A 16,571-nucleotide genomic window follows, 5' to 3' on the forward strand; every position below is an offset into this window, starting at 1 on the left:
CTATAGGTTTGGGAACAGACAGAAGAAAGTAGCACTACCAGGATTTAAGAAATCACAAGAGGTTCCAATCTCTGGAGCTACCACAGCGTCAAGAGCTGTGATCATGGGAGACAGACCACTGCTTCCACCCTGGGACGGTGGAGGAGGGGATGTAGTCACTTCAGAGACACTGCCAGGGGAAGGAAGGAGAGAGTGAGAGTGGGAGGAAAGGACTGCTCCCCTCTCCCCACCACCCGGCACCTGTTGACAGAAAGGAACCAAAGGGTGAAGAAACCTGGGAAATGTAGTTGCAGACTCCCAGCCCCTGCTTCTCGGAGCAGAGTACAGAAGGGTGGGCGTAGGACTGCTGGGTAACTGATGTTACCCGTCTACTTCCTGGATGAGCAGTTTTGGTTAAATCACCACTTTTCTCTGCCTCCCTGAAAGTTTGTTCCCTTTGTGTAGATGCTATAAGATGAGTAGAGTTTGAGACAAAATGAAACCAAATTTTATCTGATTCAGTCTATTCTTCAATAAATAGCAGTAATAATTGTAGTAGTAACAGTAAAGTAGTAACGAATTTTGTCATGTTGGATAAATGAAGTTATGTTGGTTGTTCTGGGTGTGTTCAAATGTCACCATGGATTTTGTCCAAGTGACTCAAACGCATATTATGGTGGAGTGAATTGATCTGAGGAATCACTGGAACATCAAATAGAGATAATTAAGTGTTAGAATAATTAAGCATCCCAAATTACTTTAATTTTCTGAACTTTTCCTATCATTTCCTCATTAAAGGGGTAAAAATATTGTAACTTGAGTTTCTGAGTCTCATGGGAAATTCCGAGAACATCTTAGCAAATGGATGTTCATAAGTGTTTCCATAATTCCATTAAAGCTTTCTTTTTCTTGCATAATATGCTATCTATTTGCTGTGTAGCATAGGACAAGTCAAAATGGTTTTGTCATCTAAAAAAAGGACAGACTTGCCAGTGAGTAAGTAAACAGTCTTAAACTCTGACAAATTGTGATCATTTGTACTTTTTGCAGAGTTAAAGGATCAAGTACACTCAAATAAAATGTGCATTTGAACTGAGATAAGAGGGCAACAGGGTCACCTGGTAAAAAAAAATCCATCTCTCTCTCTCTCTCTCTCTCTGTGTGTGTGCTTTTATTAACTATGCAAATTGAGAGCTAGCCATTTTATATTCTGTTACCAATGTTAACATTCCCTCTCAAAAGAAGCAACAAAAATCTGGAAGCATTCCCCTTGAGAAATGGAACCAGGCAAGGATGCCCACTGTCACCACTCTTAACATGGTATTGGAAGTCCTAGCCAAAGCAATCGGGCAAGAAAAATAAATAAGAGGCATGTAAATAGGAAAAGAAGAAGTCAAGCTATCTATCTTCATGGACCATGTGATTCTACACCTAGAAAACCCTGCAGACTTTACCAGAAGGCTCCTAGAACTCATAAACAACTTCAGTAAAGTTTCAGGATACAAAGTCAGTGTACAAAAGTAAGAAACATATCTATATACTGATAACATTCAAGCTGAGAGCCAAATCAAGAATGCATTCCCATTTACAATAGCCATAAAAAGGGTAAAATACCTGGAAATTCAGCTAATCAAAGAGGTGAAGGATCTCTACAAGGAGAACTACAAAACACTGCTGAAAGAAATCAGAGGTGACACAAACAAATGGAAAAACGTTTCATGACCATGGATTGGAAGAATCAATATTATTAAAATGGCCATACTGCCCAAAGCAATCTACAGATTCAACACTGTTCCTATCAAACTGCCAATGTCATTTTTCACAGAATTAGAAAAAAGCTATTCTTAAATTCATATTGAACCAAAAAAGAACCTGAACAGCCAAAGCAATCCTCAGCATAAAGAACAAAGCCAGAGGAATCACATTACCTGACTTCAAACTATGCTACAAGGCTATAGTAACCAAAACAGTATGGTACTGGTGCAAAAACAGACACACAGATGAGTGGAACAGAATACAGAACCCAGAAATAAAGCCACACACCTACAGCCATGTGGTCTTCAACCAATTTTTTTTTTTAAAAAAGCAATGGGGAGAGGGCTTCCTAGTCAATCATGCTGGGATAGTTGGCTAGCCACAAAAGAGTGAAACTGGACCCCTACCTTTCACAATACACAAAAATTAACTCAAGATAGATTAAAAATTTAAATATAAGACCTCAAACTACAAGAATCCTAGAAGAGGCTGAGCTCAGTGGCTCACAGCTGTAATCCTAGCACTTTGGGAGCCAAGGTAGGCGAATGGCTTGAGCCCAGGAGTTTGAAACCAGCCTGGGCAACATGGCAAAACTTCATCTCTACAAAAATCCCAAAAAATTATCTTGCCATGGTGGTATGTGCCTGTAGTCCCAGCTACCTGGGAGACCGAGGTGGGAGGATCACTTGATCCCAGGAGGTCAAGGCCATAGTGAGCCACTGGTTGCACTACATCACACCACTGCACTTCCGCCTGGATGACAGAGTAAGACCCTGTCTTTTTGGAAAAAAAAAAAAAAAAAGAATCCTGGAAGAAAACCTAGGAAACAGTATTCTAGACATCAGCCCTGGGAAAAAATTGGTGACTAAGTCCTCAAAAACAATTGCAACAAAAACGAAAATTGACCTAATTAAACCAAAGGGTTTCTGTACAGCAGTAGAAACTGTCAAGAGAGTAAACAGACGACCTACAGAGTGGGAAAAAATATTCATAAACTATGCATCCAATATCCAGATCTATAAGTAACAAATCAACAAGCAAAAAACAACCCCATTAAAAAGTGGGCAAAAGGCATGACCAGACACTTCTCAAAAGAAGATGTACAAGCAGCCAACAAACATGAGAAAATGCTCATCATCACTAATCATTAGAAAAATGCAAATCAAAACCACAATTGAGATACCATCTCACACCAGTCAGAATAGCTATTATCAAAAAGTGAAAAAACAACAGTCACTGGCAAGGCTGTGGGAGAAAAAGGAATGCTTGGACACTGTGTATAAATTAGTTCAGCCATTGTGAAAAGCAGTTTAGAGATTTCTCAAAGAACTTAGAACTGCCATTCGACCCAGTAATCTCATGACTGGTTATATACCCAAAAGAAATCATTCCACCAAAAAGACACATGCAACTGGGTGCGGTGGCTCACGCTTGTAATCCCAGCACTTTGGGAGCCTGAGGCAGGTGGATCACGAAGTCAGGAGTTCAAGACCAGTCTGGCCAAGACAGTGAAAGCCCATCTCTACTGAAAATACAAAAATTAGCTGGGCATGGTGGCGGGTGCCTGTAATCCCAGCTACTTGGGAGGCTGAGACAGAATTGCTTGAACCAGGGAGGTGGAGGTTGCAGTGAGCCAAGATCGTGCCATTGCACTCCAGCCTGAGTGACAGAGTAAGACTGCGTCTAAAAAAAACCCAAAAACATGCAAAAACATGCATTCATATATGTTCATCACAACACTATTCACAATAGCAAAGACACAGAATCAACCTAGGTGCCCATCTACTGTAGACTGGAAAAAGAAAATGTGGTACATATACACCATGGAATACGACACAACCATACAAAAAAAATCATGTCCTTTGCAGCAACATGGATGCCACCGGAGGCCACTATTCTAAGGAAATAAATGCAGGAACAGAAAACCAAATGCCACATGTTCTCATAAGTGAGCACTAATACATAAAGATGGCAACCACAGACACTTGAGACTACTAGAGTGGGGAGGCGGGGAGGCAAACAAGGGCTGAAACACTAACTATTGGTTACTGTGCTCACTACCTGGATGACAGGATCATTCATATCCCAAACCTCAGCATCACACAATTTACCCATGCAACAAACCTGCACATGTACATTCTGAATCTAAAATAAAAGTTGAAGGCCGAGCGTGGTGGCTCATGCCTGTAATCCCAGCACTGTGGGAGGCCAAGGTAGGCCAGGAATTTGAGACCAGCCTGGGCATTTTCGTGAAACCCCATCTCGACAGAAAATACAAAAATCAGCCAGGCGTGGTGACACGGGTCTGTGATCCCAGCTGCTCAGGAGGCTGAGGCACGAGAATTGTTCAAACTTGGGAGGCAGAGGTTGCAGTGAGCCAAGATCATGCCACTGCACTCCAGCCTGGGCGACAGAGCAAGACTCTGTTTCTAAACACATACATACATACATATGCCTGGCGCGGTGGCTCCTGCCTGTAATCCCAGCACTTTGGGAGGCTGAAGCTGGCGGATCACAAGGTCAGGAGTTCAAGACCAGTCTGGTCAATATAGTGAAACCCCATCTCTACTCAAAATAGAAAAAAACTGCCGGGCATGGTGGTGTGCACCTGTAATCCCAGCTACTCGGAAGGCCGAGGCAGGAGAATCATGTGAATTCGGGAGGTAGAGGTTGCAGTGAGCCAAGATCGCACCACTGCACTCTAGCCTGGGCAACAGTGCAAGACTTTATCTCAAAAATAATAATAAAAGTTGAAGTTATAAAAAATAAGAAAGCAACAGGTATTTTTCTCCTTCCTGAATGAAGCAAACAAACTCGAAAGTGCCAAGAGGTTTTACCTTACCATAGATTTTTCCAAGGAGTTGACAAAGTATGTCTGATATGCTCCTGTTTTTGAATTTACGTTAGACGCAGGCAGGAAGAGGCCCCGAGACCACCCTTCAGAAGGTGAATTGGACACAGCTTTAGATCATGAGAAATATTTTGTTTACGATTCTAAGTAATACTTTATGAACAATGAACTTATGAAGTCTTTAGTGAAAAAGACTAATGATGAGGCTTGCTTCAGTATTTCAGCAGTCTGAAATATGATTTGATTCCTAAAATCACTAAATAACAGGAAATGGGATATTACAGGTTTGAACCTTGTTCTTATTCCTGCTTTACCCTTTCTAGTCTATAACTTTGGGCAAGTTCATTTCCTCGTGCCTTAGTTGCTTCATCTGTAAAATGGGGATAACAATAGTATTTACTTCATTGGTATTGTTTGGAGGATTCAGTGAGTTGATAGGAAAAACTAGAAGCTACATAAATTAAAGTTAGGTTGGTTTTTTATTTTTGTTTGTTGGGCTTTTTCTTTTGTTTCATAATGTCTTGGAACGAGGAAGCAGGAAACTTGGAATACTAATTTTTTGGTGTGTTTTATTTTCAGTATGCAGATCTCAATCGCCACGTGGATGCCTTGAACGCGTGGAGAAATGCCACCGTGCTGAAACCAGAGCACAGCCTAGCCTGGAACAACATGATTATACTCCTCGACAATACAGGTACAGAGAGGTGGATGGAACAAATCTCAGGACATGGCTCCACAGTAAAGTACCACTGAAGACTTAGGAAATAGAGATTATTGTGCTTTTTCTCCTCCTGAGTTTTAAAAAAAAATATGAAGTTAAATATTTTCTATTACAAAAATGTCTATTCTTCTAGAAAATGGAATTTCTAGGCTGGGCGCGGTTGCTCACACCTGTAATCCCAGCATTTTGGGAGGCCGAGGCAGGCAGATAACCTGAGGTCGGGAGCTCAAAACCAGCCTGACCAACATGGAGAAACCCCGTCTCTACTAAAAATATAAAATTAGCTGGGTATGGTGGTGCATGCCTGTAATCCCAGCTACTCAGGAGGCTGAAGCAGGAGAATTGCTTGAACCCGGGAGGTGGAGGTTGCAGTGAGCCAAGATAGCGCCACTGCACTCCAGCCTGGGCAACGAGCAAAACTCCATCTCCAGAAAAAAAAAAAAAAAAGAGAAGAAAGAAAATGGAATTTCTTTAGACATACTGGAATGTGAATTCTGGGAAAGTCACACTTCATCTAGAACTGGTGTTGAGTAATGGGGGAGAGGTATGACAGTATCTTGTTTCTTCTGAAGCCTGTTATCTGCCATTGGCCATCCTTTAGGGCGCTGGGAGCACCCAGAAGTGAGCAAGAATGGCCTTGGGGCTAATGACATGGATAGTGCTAGGTCCATGCCCCAAGTTAAGGGACTTCACTCAAACGAGCCCCCTCAGTACTCAGAGCCATGGATTCTTACTTTTTATATGATGCTCATTGACTTGAAGATCTGGTTTCCTATCCCCGAGCAGACCAGATTCAATTGATTAGGAGTTACTCTGCCTCCTTCACTTTAAAACTCAAAACGTCTTTTAAGAAATGATGGTGTTGCCATGGAATACTATACAGCCATAAAAAAGGATGAGTTTGTATCCTTTGTGGGGACATGGATGCAGCTGGAAATCATCATTCTTAGCAAACTATCACAAGAACAGAAAACCAAACACCACATGTTCTCACTCATAGGTGGGAACTGAACAATGAGATCACTTGGACTCGGGAAGGGGAACATCACACACTGGGGCCTATCATGGAGAGTGGGGAGCGGGGAGGGATTGCACTGGGAGTTATACCTGATGTAAATGACGAGTTGATGGGTGCTGACGAGGTGATGGGTGCAGCACACCAACATGGCACAAGTATACATATGTAACAAACCTGCACGTTATGCACATGTACCCTAGAACTTAAAGTATAATAATAATAATAATAAAAAAAAGGAAATGATGGTGTTGGCCGGGCGCGGTGGCTCAAGCCTGTAATCCCAGCACTTTGGGAGGCCGAGACGGGCGGATCACGAGGTCAGGAGATCGAGACCATCCTGGCTAACACGGTGAAACCCCGTCTCTACTAAAAATACAAAAAAAATTAGCCGGGCAAGGTGGCGGGCGCCTGTAGTCCCAGCTACTCGGGAGGCTGAGGCAGGAGAATGGCGTGAACCTGGGAGGCAGAGCCTGCAGTGAGCTGAGATCCAGCCACTGCACTCCAGCCTGGGCAACAGAGCAAGACTCCGTCTCAAAAAAAAAAAAAAAAAAAGAAATGATGGTGTTGGGAATGGAAAGGCAAATATCACATGCTGTCAAGCATGGAGGATCTGAAAAAATGAACCTTGTGGAGCTAGAGAGCAGAACAGTAGTTACTAGGGTCTGGGAACGGGGCAGGGACAAAGAGAGGTTGGTTAATGGGTACAAACACAGATAGAAGGAGTCAGTTCTAGTGTTCCACTGCACAGTAGGGTGACTGTAGTTAACACTTTATGATATATTTCAAAAAAGCTAGAAGATTTGAAATGTTCCTAACATAAAGAAATGATCAATATTTGAGGTGATAGTTGTCTTAAATACCCTGATTTGATCACTACACATTGTATGCATGTATCAAAATACCACATGCACCCCATCAATATGTAGTTATGTGTCAATAAAAATATGTTAATGATGGTGTTAATTTGATCATCTGCATGGTATAGAGCAGATACATGCTTGTTTCTAGGGAAAATACAGAATGTATACTTCAATGTGATAAATTCTCAGTTATGAAAGTGTTACTGTCATCCTCTTATTTTGCAGATTTGTTTGGGTGTAACTGGTATCTGAGGAAAAATTAAAACTAGGTTTTAGATGGTTTACAGAGGTTAATCAAAAGCTGTTTCTATGTTGTGTCAGAAATGTGCTGAATCGCAGTGGCTTTGCCACTGATAAGGTCGTGTGTGTATTTGTATGTGGGTGTGTATTACATGATCTACACAGATTTTCTTCAGTAGTTTATTCATAATTGTCATGTGCTGTGCACATAAACCCTGTCAGTTAGAGGCTAAAATGCGAGTACAACATTAACATGTCTTTTATTTTTCCATGTTTTACTCCCAGGTAATTTAGCCCAAGCTGAAGCAGTTGGAAGAGAGGCCCTGGAATTAATACCTAATGATCACTCTCTCATGTTCTCGTTGGCAAACGTGCTGGGGAAATCCCAGAAATACAAGGTGCGTAAACCGCAGGCTGTGAGTTCTTGCAGTTAATGCCAGCATCTGACAGAAGCCGTAAGTGTTACTTCTGCCCAGTTAAATTAGGAATCAGGCCAAAACAGAGGCAGCGGTGCACCAATGCGGCTTGGCCAGTTTGTTTCCTGGAAAAGTTGCTTCAAAGACAGCAGTGTGGGGGTCAAACCCAGTGTCCTTTCTCATCAGAATTAACCACCGTTGTTCACAGGTGGAGAGAGGAAGAGAAGCCCAAGGAAGGGGCAGGAGCAGGCAGGGAACTGTGGAATGGTTGGCCGCAGAGGCCGGGCAGGCTGGTGCGAGAGGAGGACTCGGGGCAGCCACAGTGCATCCCCGAAGGTGCCTGGGTCCCGCCCCGGCACAGTGGGGTTTGACTCTGTCACTTGCACATGGGCTGGAGCTCTGGGTTTTATCTGCAGGTTCCATCTTCTGCACAAAAGAATAAGCGACCCATGGAGGATGCATGATTGGTTCTTGCTGCTTCCAGGTTTTTCTTTATCTGAGTTTTACAGGCCACCAGCAAGGCCCAGAGTTTTCTGGCCAACAAAAACCACAAGATACTAAATCTTTGCTCCAGTTGGCAGCCAGGGTGGAGCAGGAATAGGCTGTGCATAACTCCCTGTGTGTTGAAGGGGACTGGTTGTAAACTTTAATTTTGTCTATCAGAATCACCGAGGGAGCTTGTTAAAGCAGAGATGCCCAGATTCTCCCTACAAGGGATTGGCTTCGTGGATTAGGTCAGGTCAGGGAATATACATTTTTACCTAGCATCCTGGGTGTTGAACACAGATATCACAGAAGTAGTGCCTTAGTCATTTCTTAAGGTAAATACTTTATTTCAGAATCAGGGGCTATATCTTATTTTGATCACTCAGCCTATGTATAAGACCTAAAGGCAGCAACTAGCTAACATCGGTCCAGTGTTATTCACTTCTCTTTTTCTGTTTAATACATGTCGTTATTAGTATAATTTTCTATAACAATGGTGAGATAATTTCATGCATTTCTCTAGTTTTATAATGTTGGGGAGTTCAATAGCTTTATTATACATTTTTAAAATTTCTAGGTTTTGCTCTAGAAATAGCTTTTTGAAGAGGGTTTTTATGAATCTACTTGTGTAGCAGGGGAAGGAGGTGAGGTTTACAGGTTTCCCTTCTAATGACCTTTCCAGCCATCTGTCAGCCTGGGACAGGTCCCAAGTCTCAGTTCTCTTCCAGTGACCCAGCTATAGCGAGTCTTCTTGAAGACTTGGCTTATATAATCGTATTGATTTTTCTATCATCACACAGTCTGTAAACTGCTGGAATTTCTATTAAGGGGACAGAACCCAGAGTTTGTTTGGCTTCCAGTTCACATTGTTCTTCCCCCAACCCCCAAATAAACTAGAAAATACTCTGTAAAACAGAATGAAGAAATCAGCTTCCTCTTTCTCTACACATTTTGCATTTTAATTATCAAGGCCAGGGCGCTGGGCCTAACGTAAGGAAACAGAAGGTGAAATCTGAAACACAGAACTCACGATGAGACCCTCAGGAGCTACCAAGTGGGGGGAACATGATGTGACTTCCTGAGCCCTGGCATTGGCTCCAAGCAAGCATTCCATGTATTTTTTTTATTAAGGGTTTAAATTTTAAACAACTGTTTAGGTTTTCCTCTTGTAATGCAAAAATGATACCGGTTGCTAATGGTCAGCTGCATCCCTGGCACTGCTTGTTTCAGGATGGAGTGAAAGGGTCTGTTTCCTTGCAGAGCACTGGGCAGGATGTTCCAGAGAAGAGGGGATATGGTGGTGAGTTGCAGGGCTGGGTGAACAGACCCTTCAGCCCAGCTATCTTGATGGCAGGGCAGGTGTCTGCTGCCCGGCAACTCACTTTTTACCCAAGCGCGTGTGTTTTATTTATCATGCACTTGGTAAATCTCTTCAGAGAGCCTGGAGGCTTCTTGAGGTTGGAGCCAAGCCTTCAGTCCCGGTTCTGTACCTCCATTGCTGTCAGGCAGTTACAAAGCACCCAGTTAAGTAATTGTAAAATGATCGCATGCATCTCTCATTTGACCCTGAAATGTTCAGGCTTCCAGAACCTATTTTGAGGTGTTGATAGGCAGAGGGAGTGTTCTTGTTATATCTGCGTGGCTCTAAGCACCTTTTTATCCTATCTAAGCAGCCCTTTTTAAAACCTAAGAGCAGTCGGCCTCTCTGGGCCTCAGTTTGTTCATCTATAAAATGGAGATAGTGATCTGCCCAACCTCTTGACAAGGTGATACAAAAAAATGCACAACATAATTTGCAACTATCAAATGGTTAATGTGTATATGCATATATATATATGTATGTATAGTGAGCATTCAATCATTCAGTGGATCTCTAGGGATCATTAAAATGTATTAAAACAGGCACCTGTAGTCCCAGCTACTCAGGAGGCTGAGGCAGGAGAATGGCGTGAACCTGGGAGGCGGAGTTTGCAGTGAGCAGAGATCGCGCCACTGCACTCCAACCTGGGCAACAGAGCGAGACTCTGTCTCAAAAAAAAAAAAATGTATTAAAATTTATGTTACTTCTTGCCATTTAATTTCCTATTTCAAGCTAATGTGGTAAAGCAAAAATAGAAAAGTAATGTTTTTCAGTGTTTAAATCATTGCTTCTCGTACTGATTTCTTTTTTTGTAGTGCTAATTCCAATGGCCCGGTAGCTTAAGTGCAGGTTACGTTGATAAAGTCAGTTTCCTAAGCTCCCGACATTTATGTCACACCTTTATGATTTTTTTTTTCTTGCCACATCTAGATGTTACCTTATTTACTAGACATTTTTATTTAAATAGATTTTTAACACGAATATATTTAAACGAGAAACAATGCATCATTACTATAAATATAGGGTAACTGAAAGTTAAATAATCATACTAAATCCCAGCTAGATACTATTGCTGGCCAAGGCTCTGAGCTCTCTTAGCTTCAAGGAGAGATTGGCAGGTGTGTTAGAGGGTGGGGCCCACACACCACCACCAAGCGCAGACTTCAGCCTGATGCAATCAGAAGGAAGGAGGGAGAATAGAGAATAACTCTCTTCCTGTGTGAGTCACGGTTTCAACTTCACATCAGATCACCCATGTTACCCTTCCTATTCTAGCAGAGGCACAGTGGCCCCTGTGTCCCAGAGTATTCTTGAGTGGCTGCTGTGGCTGAAATGACCTCCACCCACCCGGGCTTCCTCACCTAGACGTGGAGACTAGTGCTTGTTCCTACCTAGAGACACAATTTGCAAGGCTTTCTCAAGTCCTACGCCTTTGTTAATTACATTTTGTCTAATATGCTTTAGAAAATAATACATTATTTTTCCCCTTTCTATTGAGAAAAAAATATCCCCAACTCTAAATGTGAGTTTATTGGTTCATTGGCATAAATCGGCTCATTGCCTGGGTCTTTACACATCCAGAGACCTCCACAGAAGATCAATTTATAAACAGTTCACTGCTTTCCTGAATGAGGCCATTAGAAGCCCTGATTTAATAGATGAACGTTTCATGGGCTTTGAATACTCACAGATGCTGCGTTCTAAAGAGGCCCATCCAACCCCACTCCCAGGCCCAGGTACAGGCCCAGGGGCTGCCCCCGTGACTTGGATAGAGCCAGGCCGGCCCACCCGCACCTCCTCTCAAACCAGCCCTTCCTCCTGATACCCCTTCTTTTGTCCACATGCTGTCATGTTTCTGTTGCCCTGGCTTGGAAATCTTGACTCATTTTTCCTCCCTTGTCCCCCTGGCCCAGTGCTCTCTGCCTGTTCTTCCTCATCCCTGTTCCTTCACACCAGCCTCCTCCTCACCCTGCAGAGTTTGGGCCCAGGCCTGCTGAGAGCAGTAGCTCTTTAACAAGTTGTCAGATCTGAGTCCTTCCCTGTCTTCAGCACCACTGTGTCCCCCAAACTGCTGACTCCTCAATGTCCTGAATGATGTTCGTCCTCACAGGCATCTGAGAACTTAGCTGAATAAATAAATGAATTTAGCAACACTAGAAAACTCCTCACTTTTTGTCCCTAAGCCATTTCTCTCCAGTTAACACTACTTCATTTACAGGTAGGGAAGCATTTTTGAGTAGATTTGGTTCCCTGACCTTCCTGTGTCTCAAGTTTTAGGTTTTAAATGGAAATGTTTGAAAATCATCAGAAACAGCCCCGCAACTCAGAAACCCCTGCAAAGCTACACAACCCATTTGACTGTCTTTCTGCAGCCTTCCTGATATGGCCAGAGTCTTAACCCTCTTGGAAGGAGTTTCAGCCCTTGAAACTTGGAATGTAGACACTGACTTTGAACTGACATCCCATATGTTATCCTGGTGTCTTTCTTAAGTCCCTCTTGGATGACATTTTTAAAATATACATATTTCTCTGCCAGCTCTGTCCAAAAGGTCATGGTTTTGGAGGTGGTTCCCCCACATTTCCCAGCCGATTTATCAGGGGTACCACAGGCTGTAACAGGGCAAAGGAACTGGTGGTCTTGCACATTATAAAATGCACAGTCCCAGATGTGGGAAGCCCACCTGGAAAAATTCATGTATGACCCAGGTAGAAGGCACTAGAACTATCCCCACACCAACACATTTGGTTGGTTAAGCTCAGTGTGTGATACCAATTTTTTTTTTTTAAGGCAGTGTCTTGTTCTCTTGCCCAGGCTGGAGTGCAGTGGTGCAGTCTCAGCTCACTGCAACCTCCACCTCTTGGGTTGGAGCAATTCTCCTGCCTCAGCCTCCCGAGTAGCTGGGACTACAGGCACGCACCACCACACCTGGCTAATTTTTGTATTTTTAGTGGAGACGGGTTTTCACCATGTTGGCCAGGCTGGTCTCGAACTCCTGACTTCAAGTGATCTGCCTACCTTGGCCTCCCAAAGTGTTGGAATTACAGGCATGAGTCACCATGCCCAGCATGTGATACTGATTAAAACATGCTGCCCTTAAGGAATGTGAAGGTGGATGGAGTGAACAGCACCCCCGGGGCACATGTCAGTAAAAACAGGTTAGGCATCTTTATTTATCAGCATTATGGTAGAAGGGGCCATCCAGCCAGCAGTTCTCAGCAGTGATCAGGGTAGGAAGACACTTTGCCCTGCCTTTTAGTGGCCAGGCTGGAAGTGAGGATGACTTGGAAGAAATGCAAGGTTGTACAAGAATCAGTTCACCCCCATCAGGGGCATTTGGTCATGGTCATGTCCGGTACTGTGACAGTATAGTTGACAGGTGGCCATTCCTTCCTCTTTTCTGCTCATCCTTTCCAGATGGATGCGGCTGCTTTCTGGGCTGCCCAGAGTGTTGTAGGTTCTTGGGGGAGAGGAAATGGGCCTCAACTCCTACCCTGGGAGCTCTGGAAATGGCATTGGCATGGGTGTGCTCCACGGCTCAGCCCTCTCCTGTTCCCTGGGCCTCCTGTCTTCATTACGCACCCTGACCTGGGCGACTTGCATAACATTGCGGAAGTCCAAGCACTGCAGGGAGGCAGGTGGTGGCACTCACGAACATGTTCATCCCCTCTCTGCGGCCACTGCTCCCTCCCGCTGCCCCTTGTCAGCCTCTCTCTGGCAGAGCGTGGCCCCCCTGGGCCTTCTGAGTGTTTCTAGAGGAATGCAGTGATACAAAAGGAGGTGGTTAAAAGTTTGAAAACCATAGGTGATAAAACTGGGAACTGCTTTTGGTTCGTGTACAATAAATACCTTCCTTTTTATATTTCTCATTTTTTAGGAATCTGAAGCTTTATTCCTCAAGGCAATTAAAGCAAATCCAAATGCTGCAAGTTACCATGGTAATTTGGGTAAGAAAAATGTTCAACTTGAATCGTGTTGAAATTCTGTTACTTTAATGAAGTGGGTGCATGTCTATAAAATTGATGTTGGGAGAGTAGTTTTTTCAAAGCTAACCTGGCTTTACAGTGTGATTCTGTTATTACATTAAAGATAGCAAAGTGATAGCCACACTTCCAAATCTTAATTGCATGACCAGAACGGCCCTAAAGTTGCCCACTCTGTTTATCACCTTCTCATGATGAAACTCAGATTGTCCTTCTTTGTGTTAAGCTGAGAAGGGTGAGATCGGATCAAGAGAATGAGGCTATGGTTACGAAGGGTTATCCTAGTAAATGAATCGTATGTTCTTTGGAAGCTTGCCATTGAACTTACCTCCTTTTCCTTCCTTCTTACAGAGTAGACCTTCCCCTTCCAGCCTGGTCTTCTGCTTTCTTATATCCTCTTATGCCTTGGCTAAAATGCATTTATAATCATTTATTCCCTAGAATTCATTTCTTGCACCCTTTTGTGTCTCCGTGGTTAAGATGTTTAGAGCATAGCATGGTGATGTTTAGAATGCCCAGAGAAATGTTTTTGGACCAAAGCTCTTCTCTACCAACTCTGAAGCTTCTCTTCACAAAAGCCAACAAGCATCCACAGGTGCTCTTCTGCCCATATAGAAAGTTAGTTTTACTAACAAAATCACTGTCATGATCAGAGGCTAATCATCCTAATGATTAGGTTTATTGTAACTATCATTTTGATATTAGAGGCCTTATTTCCAAATGGCCCCACACAAGCTTTTACTTCCCCAAATGGTGTGGGGAAATATCTATTTAAAATAAACAGCTGAACTTCTGCATAGTCAAGGCTCTACGCAGCGCCTGGCATCCGTCACCCCCACCTCCCATACCCAGCCTTGCTTCCTGGAAATTTCATGGCAGCACTGAGACATTGCATGTAGTCTTCTTACTTCTTTATGTAATAATGTTCCTACAGGCAGATGTATCCTGTCTAGTGCTATGAAGAGCCCTAGGAGTAACTGGCAGTAAATGGATAATCATCAGGGAGTGTGATTACAATAAATAAAGTTTTCAGTACAAACAATATTGTTTCATACAATTGACTTTTGAAAGCTGTTTGCATAGGATCGGTAATATTTCTTTGTCCAAGAGGGTAGGAATTCGGCACGTTACTCAGAAGCGTTCCCAGTGAAATTTATCTCCTGCTATTTCAGCTGTGCTTTATCATCGCTGGGGACATCTAGACTTGGCCAAGAAACACTATGAAATCTCCTTGCAGCTTGACCCCACGGCATCAGGAACTAAGGAGAACTATGGTCTGCTAAGAAGAAAGCTAGAACTAATGCAAAAGAAGGACGTCTGATCCTTTTTCCTTCATGTTTTCAGTTTGAGTGTGTGTGTGCATGAGGCATATCATTAATAGTATGTGGTTACATTTAACCATTTAAAAGTCTTAGACATGTTATTTTATTGATTTTTTCTATGAAAACAAAGACATGCAAAAAGATTATAGCACCAGCAATATACTCTTGAATGCTTGATACGATTTTTCATTGAAATTGTATTTTTTCAGACAACTCAAATGTAATTCTAAAATTCCAAAATTGTCTTTTTTAATTAAACAGAAAAAGAGAAAAAATTATCTTGAGCAACTTTTAGTAGAATTGAACTTTCATTTGGGATCTGAGCCTTGTCGTGTATGGACTAGCACTATTAAACTTCAATTATGACCAAGAAAGGATAGACTGACCCCTACAATTTGTATAAATATTGCACGTGTCTATATATTAGCATTTTTATTTAATGACAAAGCAAATTAGGATTCTTGTTTTTTTATCTCTTTTTTTAAAACAATATACTGTGAACTTTGTAAGGAAATATTTATTTGTATTTTTATGTTTTGAATAGGGCAAATGGAATGAGGAATGGAAATTGTAACATGTAGTATATCTAGATCTATATGCTTTTCCCCATAGGAAGAAATTGACTTCTGCAGTACTTTTTGGATGCTCTGACTTGTGCAATTTCAATACATAGGAGGTTATGTAATGTAATATTTTACATAAACAATTACTATCAGTTGAAAGTTCAGGCCATGCTTTAGGCAAAAGCAGGCAGCCTCACATCTTTATTTTTGTTACATCCAAGGTGAAGAGGGCAACACATCTGTGTAAGTTGCTTTTTAGTGTTTTTAACTGAAAAGCCGTTTTCCATTTTGCTTAATGAAACTGCAGACATTATCCAGAAAACGCAAAATTTTCTCTCAAATGGAGCCACATTCGGGGAATTTGTGGTATTTTTAAGAATGGAGTTGTTCCTGCTGTTATTTGATCCAAACAATGTTTTGTTTTGTTCTTCTCTGTATGCTGTTGACCTAATGATTTATGCAATCTCTGTAATTTCTTATGCAGTAAAATTATTACACAAACTAGCATGAAAATGTCAAATTGCTTTCTTAATCGATGATTTTCAAGTAGTGAACTTTATATCCTCCTTTACCTTAAAATGAAATCAAAGTGACCATATCATCTTTTATGTGGCTTCTATTTGACGTGGGGACCATTTCATAGAATTGCACTACAGTGTTTTCCAAGTTCAGAGAACAGATGAATAGATCCACACTGAGAGGAATTTGATTCTCTGGACTCACTTTTTAGGGGCAGATCTGTGTAGTGTTTAAGTCAGTAATTGTAACTTCTGGTGGTTGAAATAGATCAAGAAATAAAGTGCTGTGTGTAAAATATTTCTTTTTTTTTCTTTTTTTTTTTTTTTTTTGAGATGGAGTCTTACTCTGTCTCCCAGGCTGGAGTGCAGTGGCACCATCTCAGCTCACTGCAGCCTCCGCCTCCCAGGTTCAAGCGATTCTCCTGCCTCAGCTTCCTGAGTAGCTGGGATTACAGGCGTGCACCAACACGCCTGGCTAATTTTTGTATTTTTAGTAGACAT

The 16,571-nt window shown here is 42.3% G+C and overlaps 1 protein-coding gene across 3 annotated transcripts in view; it reads left to right on the top strand.

Moving 5' to 3' along the window:
* LOC105477983 (transmembrane O-mannosyltransferase targeting cadherins 4) overlaps positions 1-16,368 on the top strand; it is a 70,326-nt gene extending 53,958 nt beyond the window's left edge. For all 3 annotated transcript variants that reach the window (XM_011734914.3, XM_011734934.3, XM_011734921.2), the window contains 4 exons: positions 5,165-5,279; positions 7,710-7,822; positions 13,562-13,631; positions 14,840-16,368. In XM_011734914.3, coding sequence (XP_011733216.2) covers positions 5,165-5,279; positions 7,710-7,822; positions 13,562-13,631; positions 14,840-14,988 — 447 coding nt within the window. In that variant the 3' untranslated portion in view covers positions 14,989-16,368. The remainder of the gene's footprint in view (positions 1-5,164; positions 5,280-7,709; positions 7,823-13,561; positions 13,632-14,839) is intronic.
* Positions 16,369-16,571: the final 203 nt, after the last annotated feature.

The sequence above is a fragment of the Macaca nemestrina genome, chromosome 16 (assembly GCF_043159975.1).
Source record: "Macaca nemestrina isolate mMacNem1 chromosome 16, mMacNem.hap1, whole genome shotgun sequence".
NCBI classification, from domain to species: domain Eukaryota; kingdom Metazoa; phylum Chordata; class Mammalia; order Primates; family Cercopithecidae; genus Macaca; species Macaca nemestrina.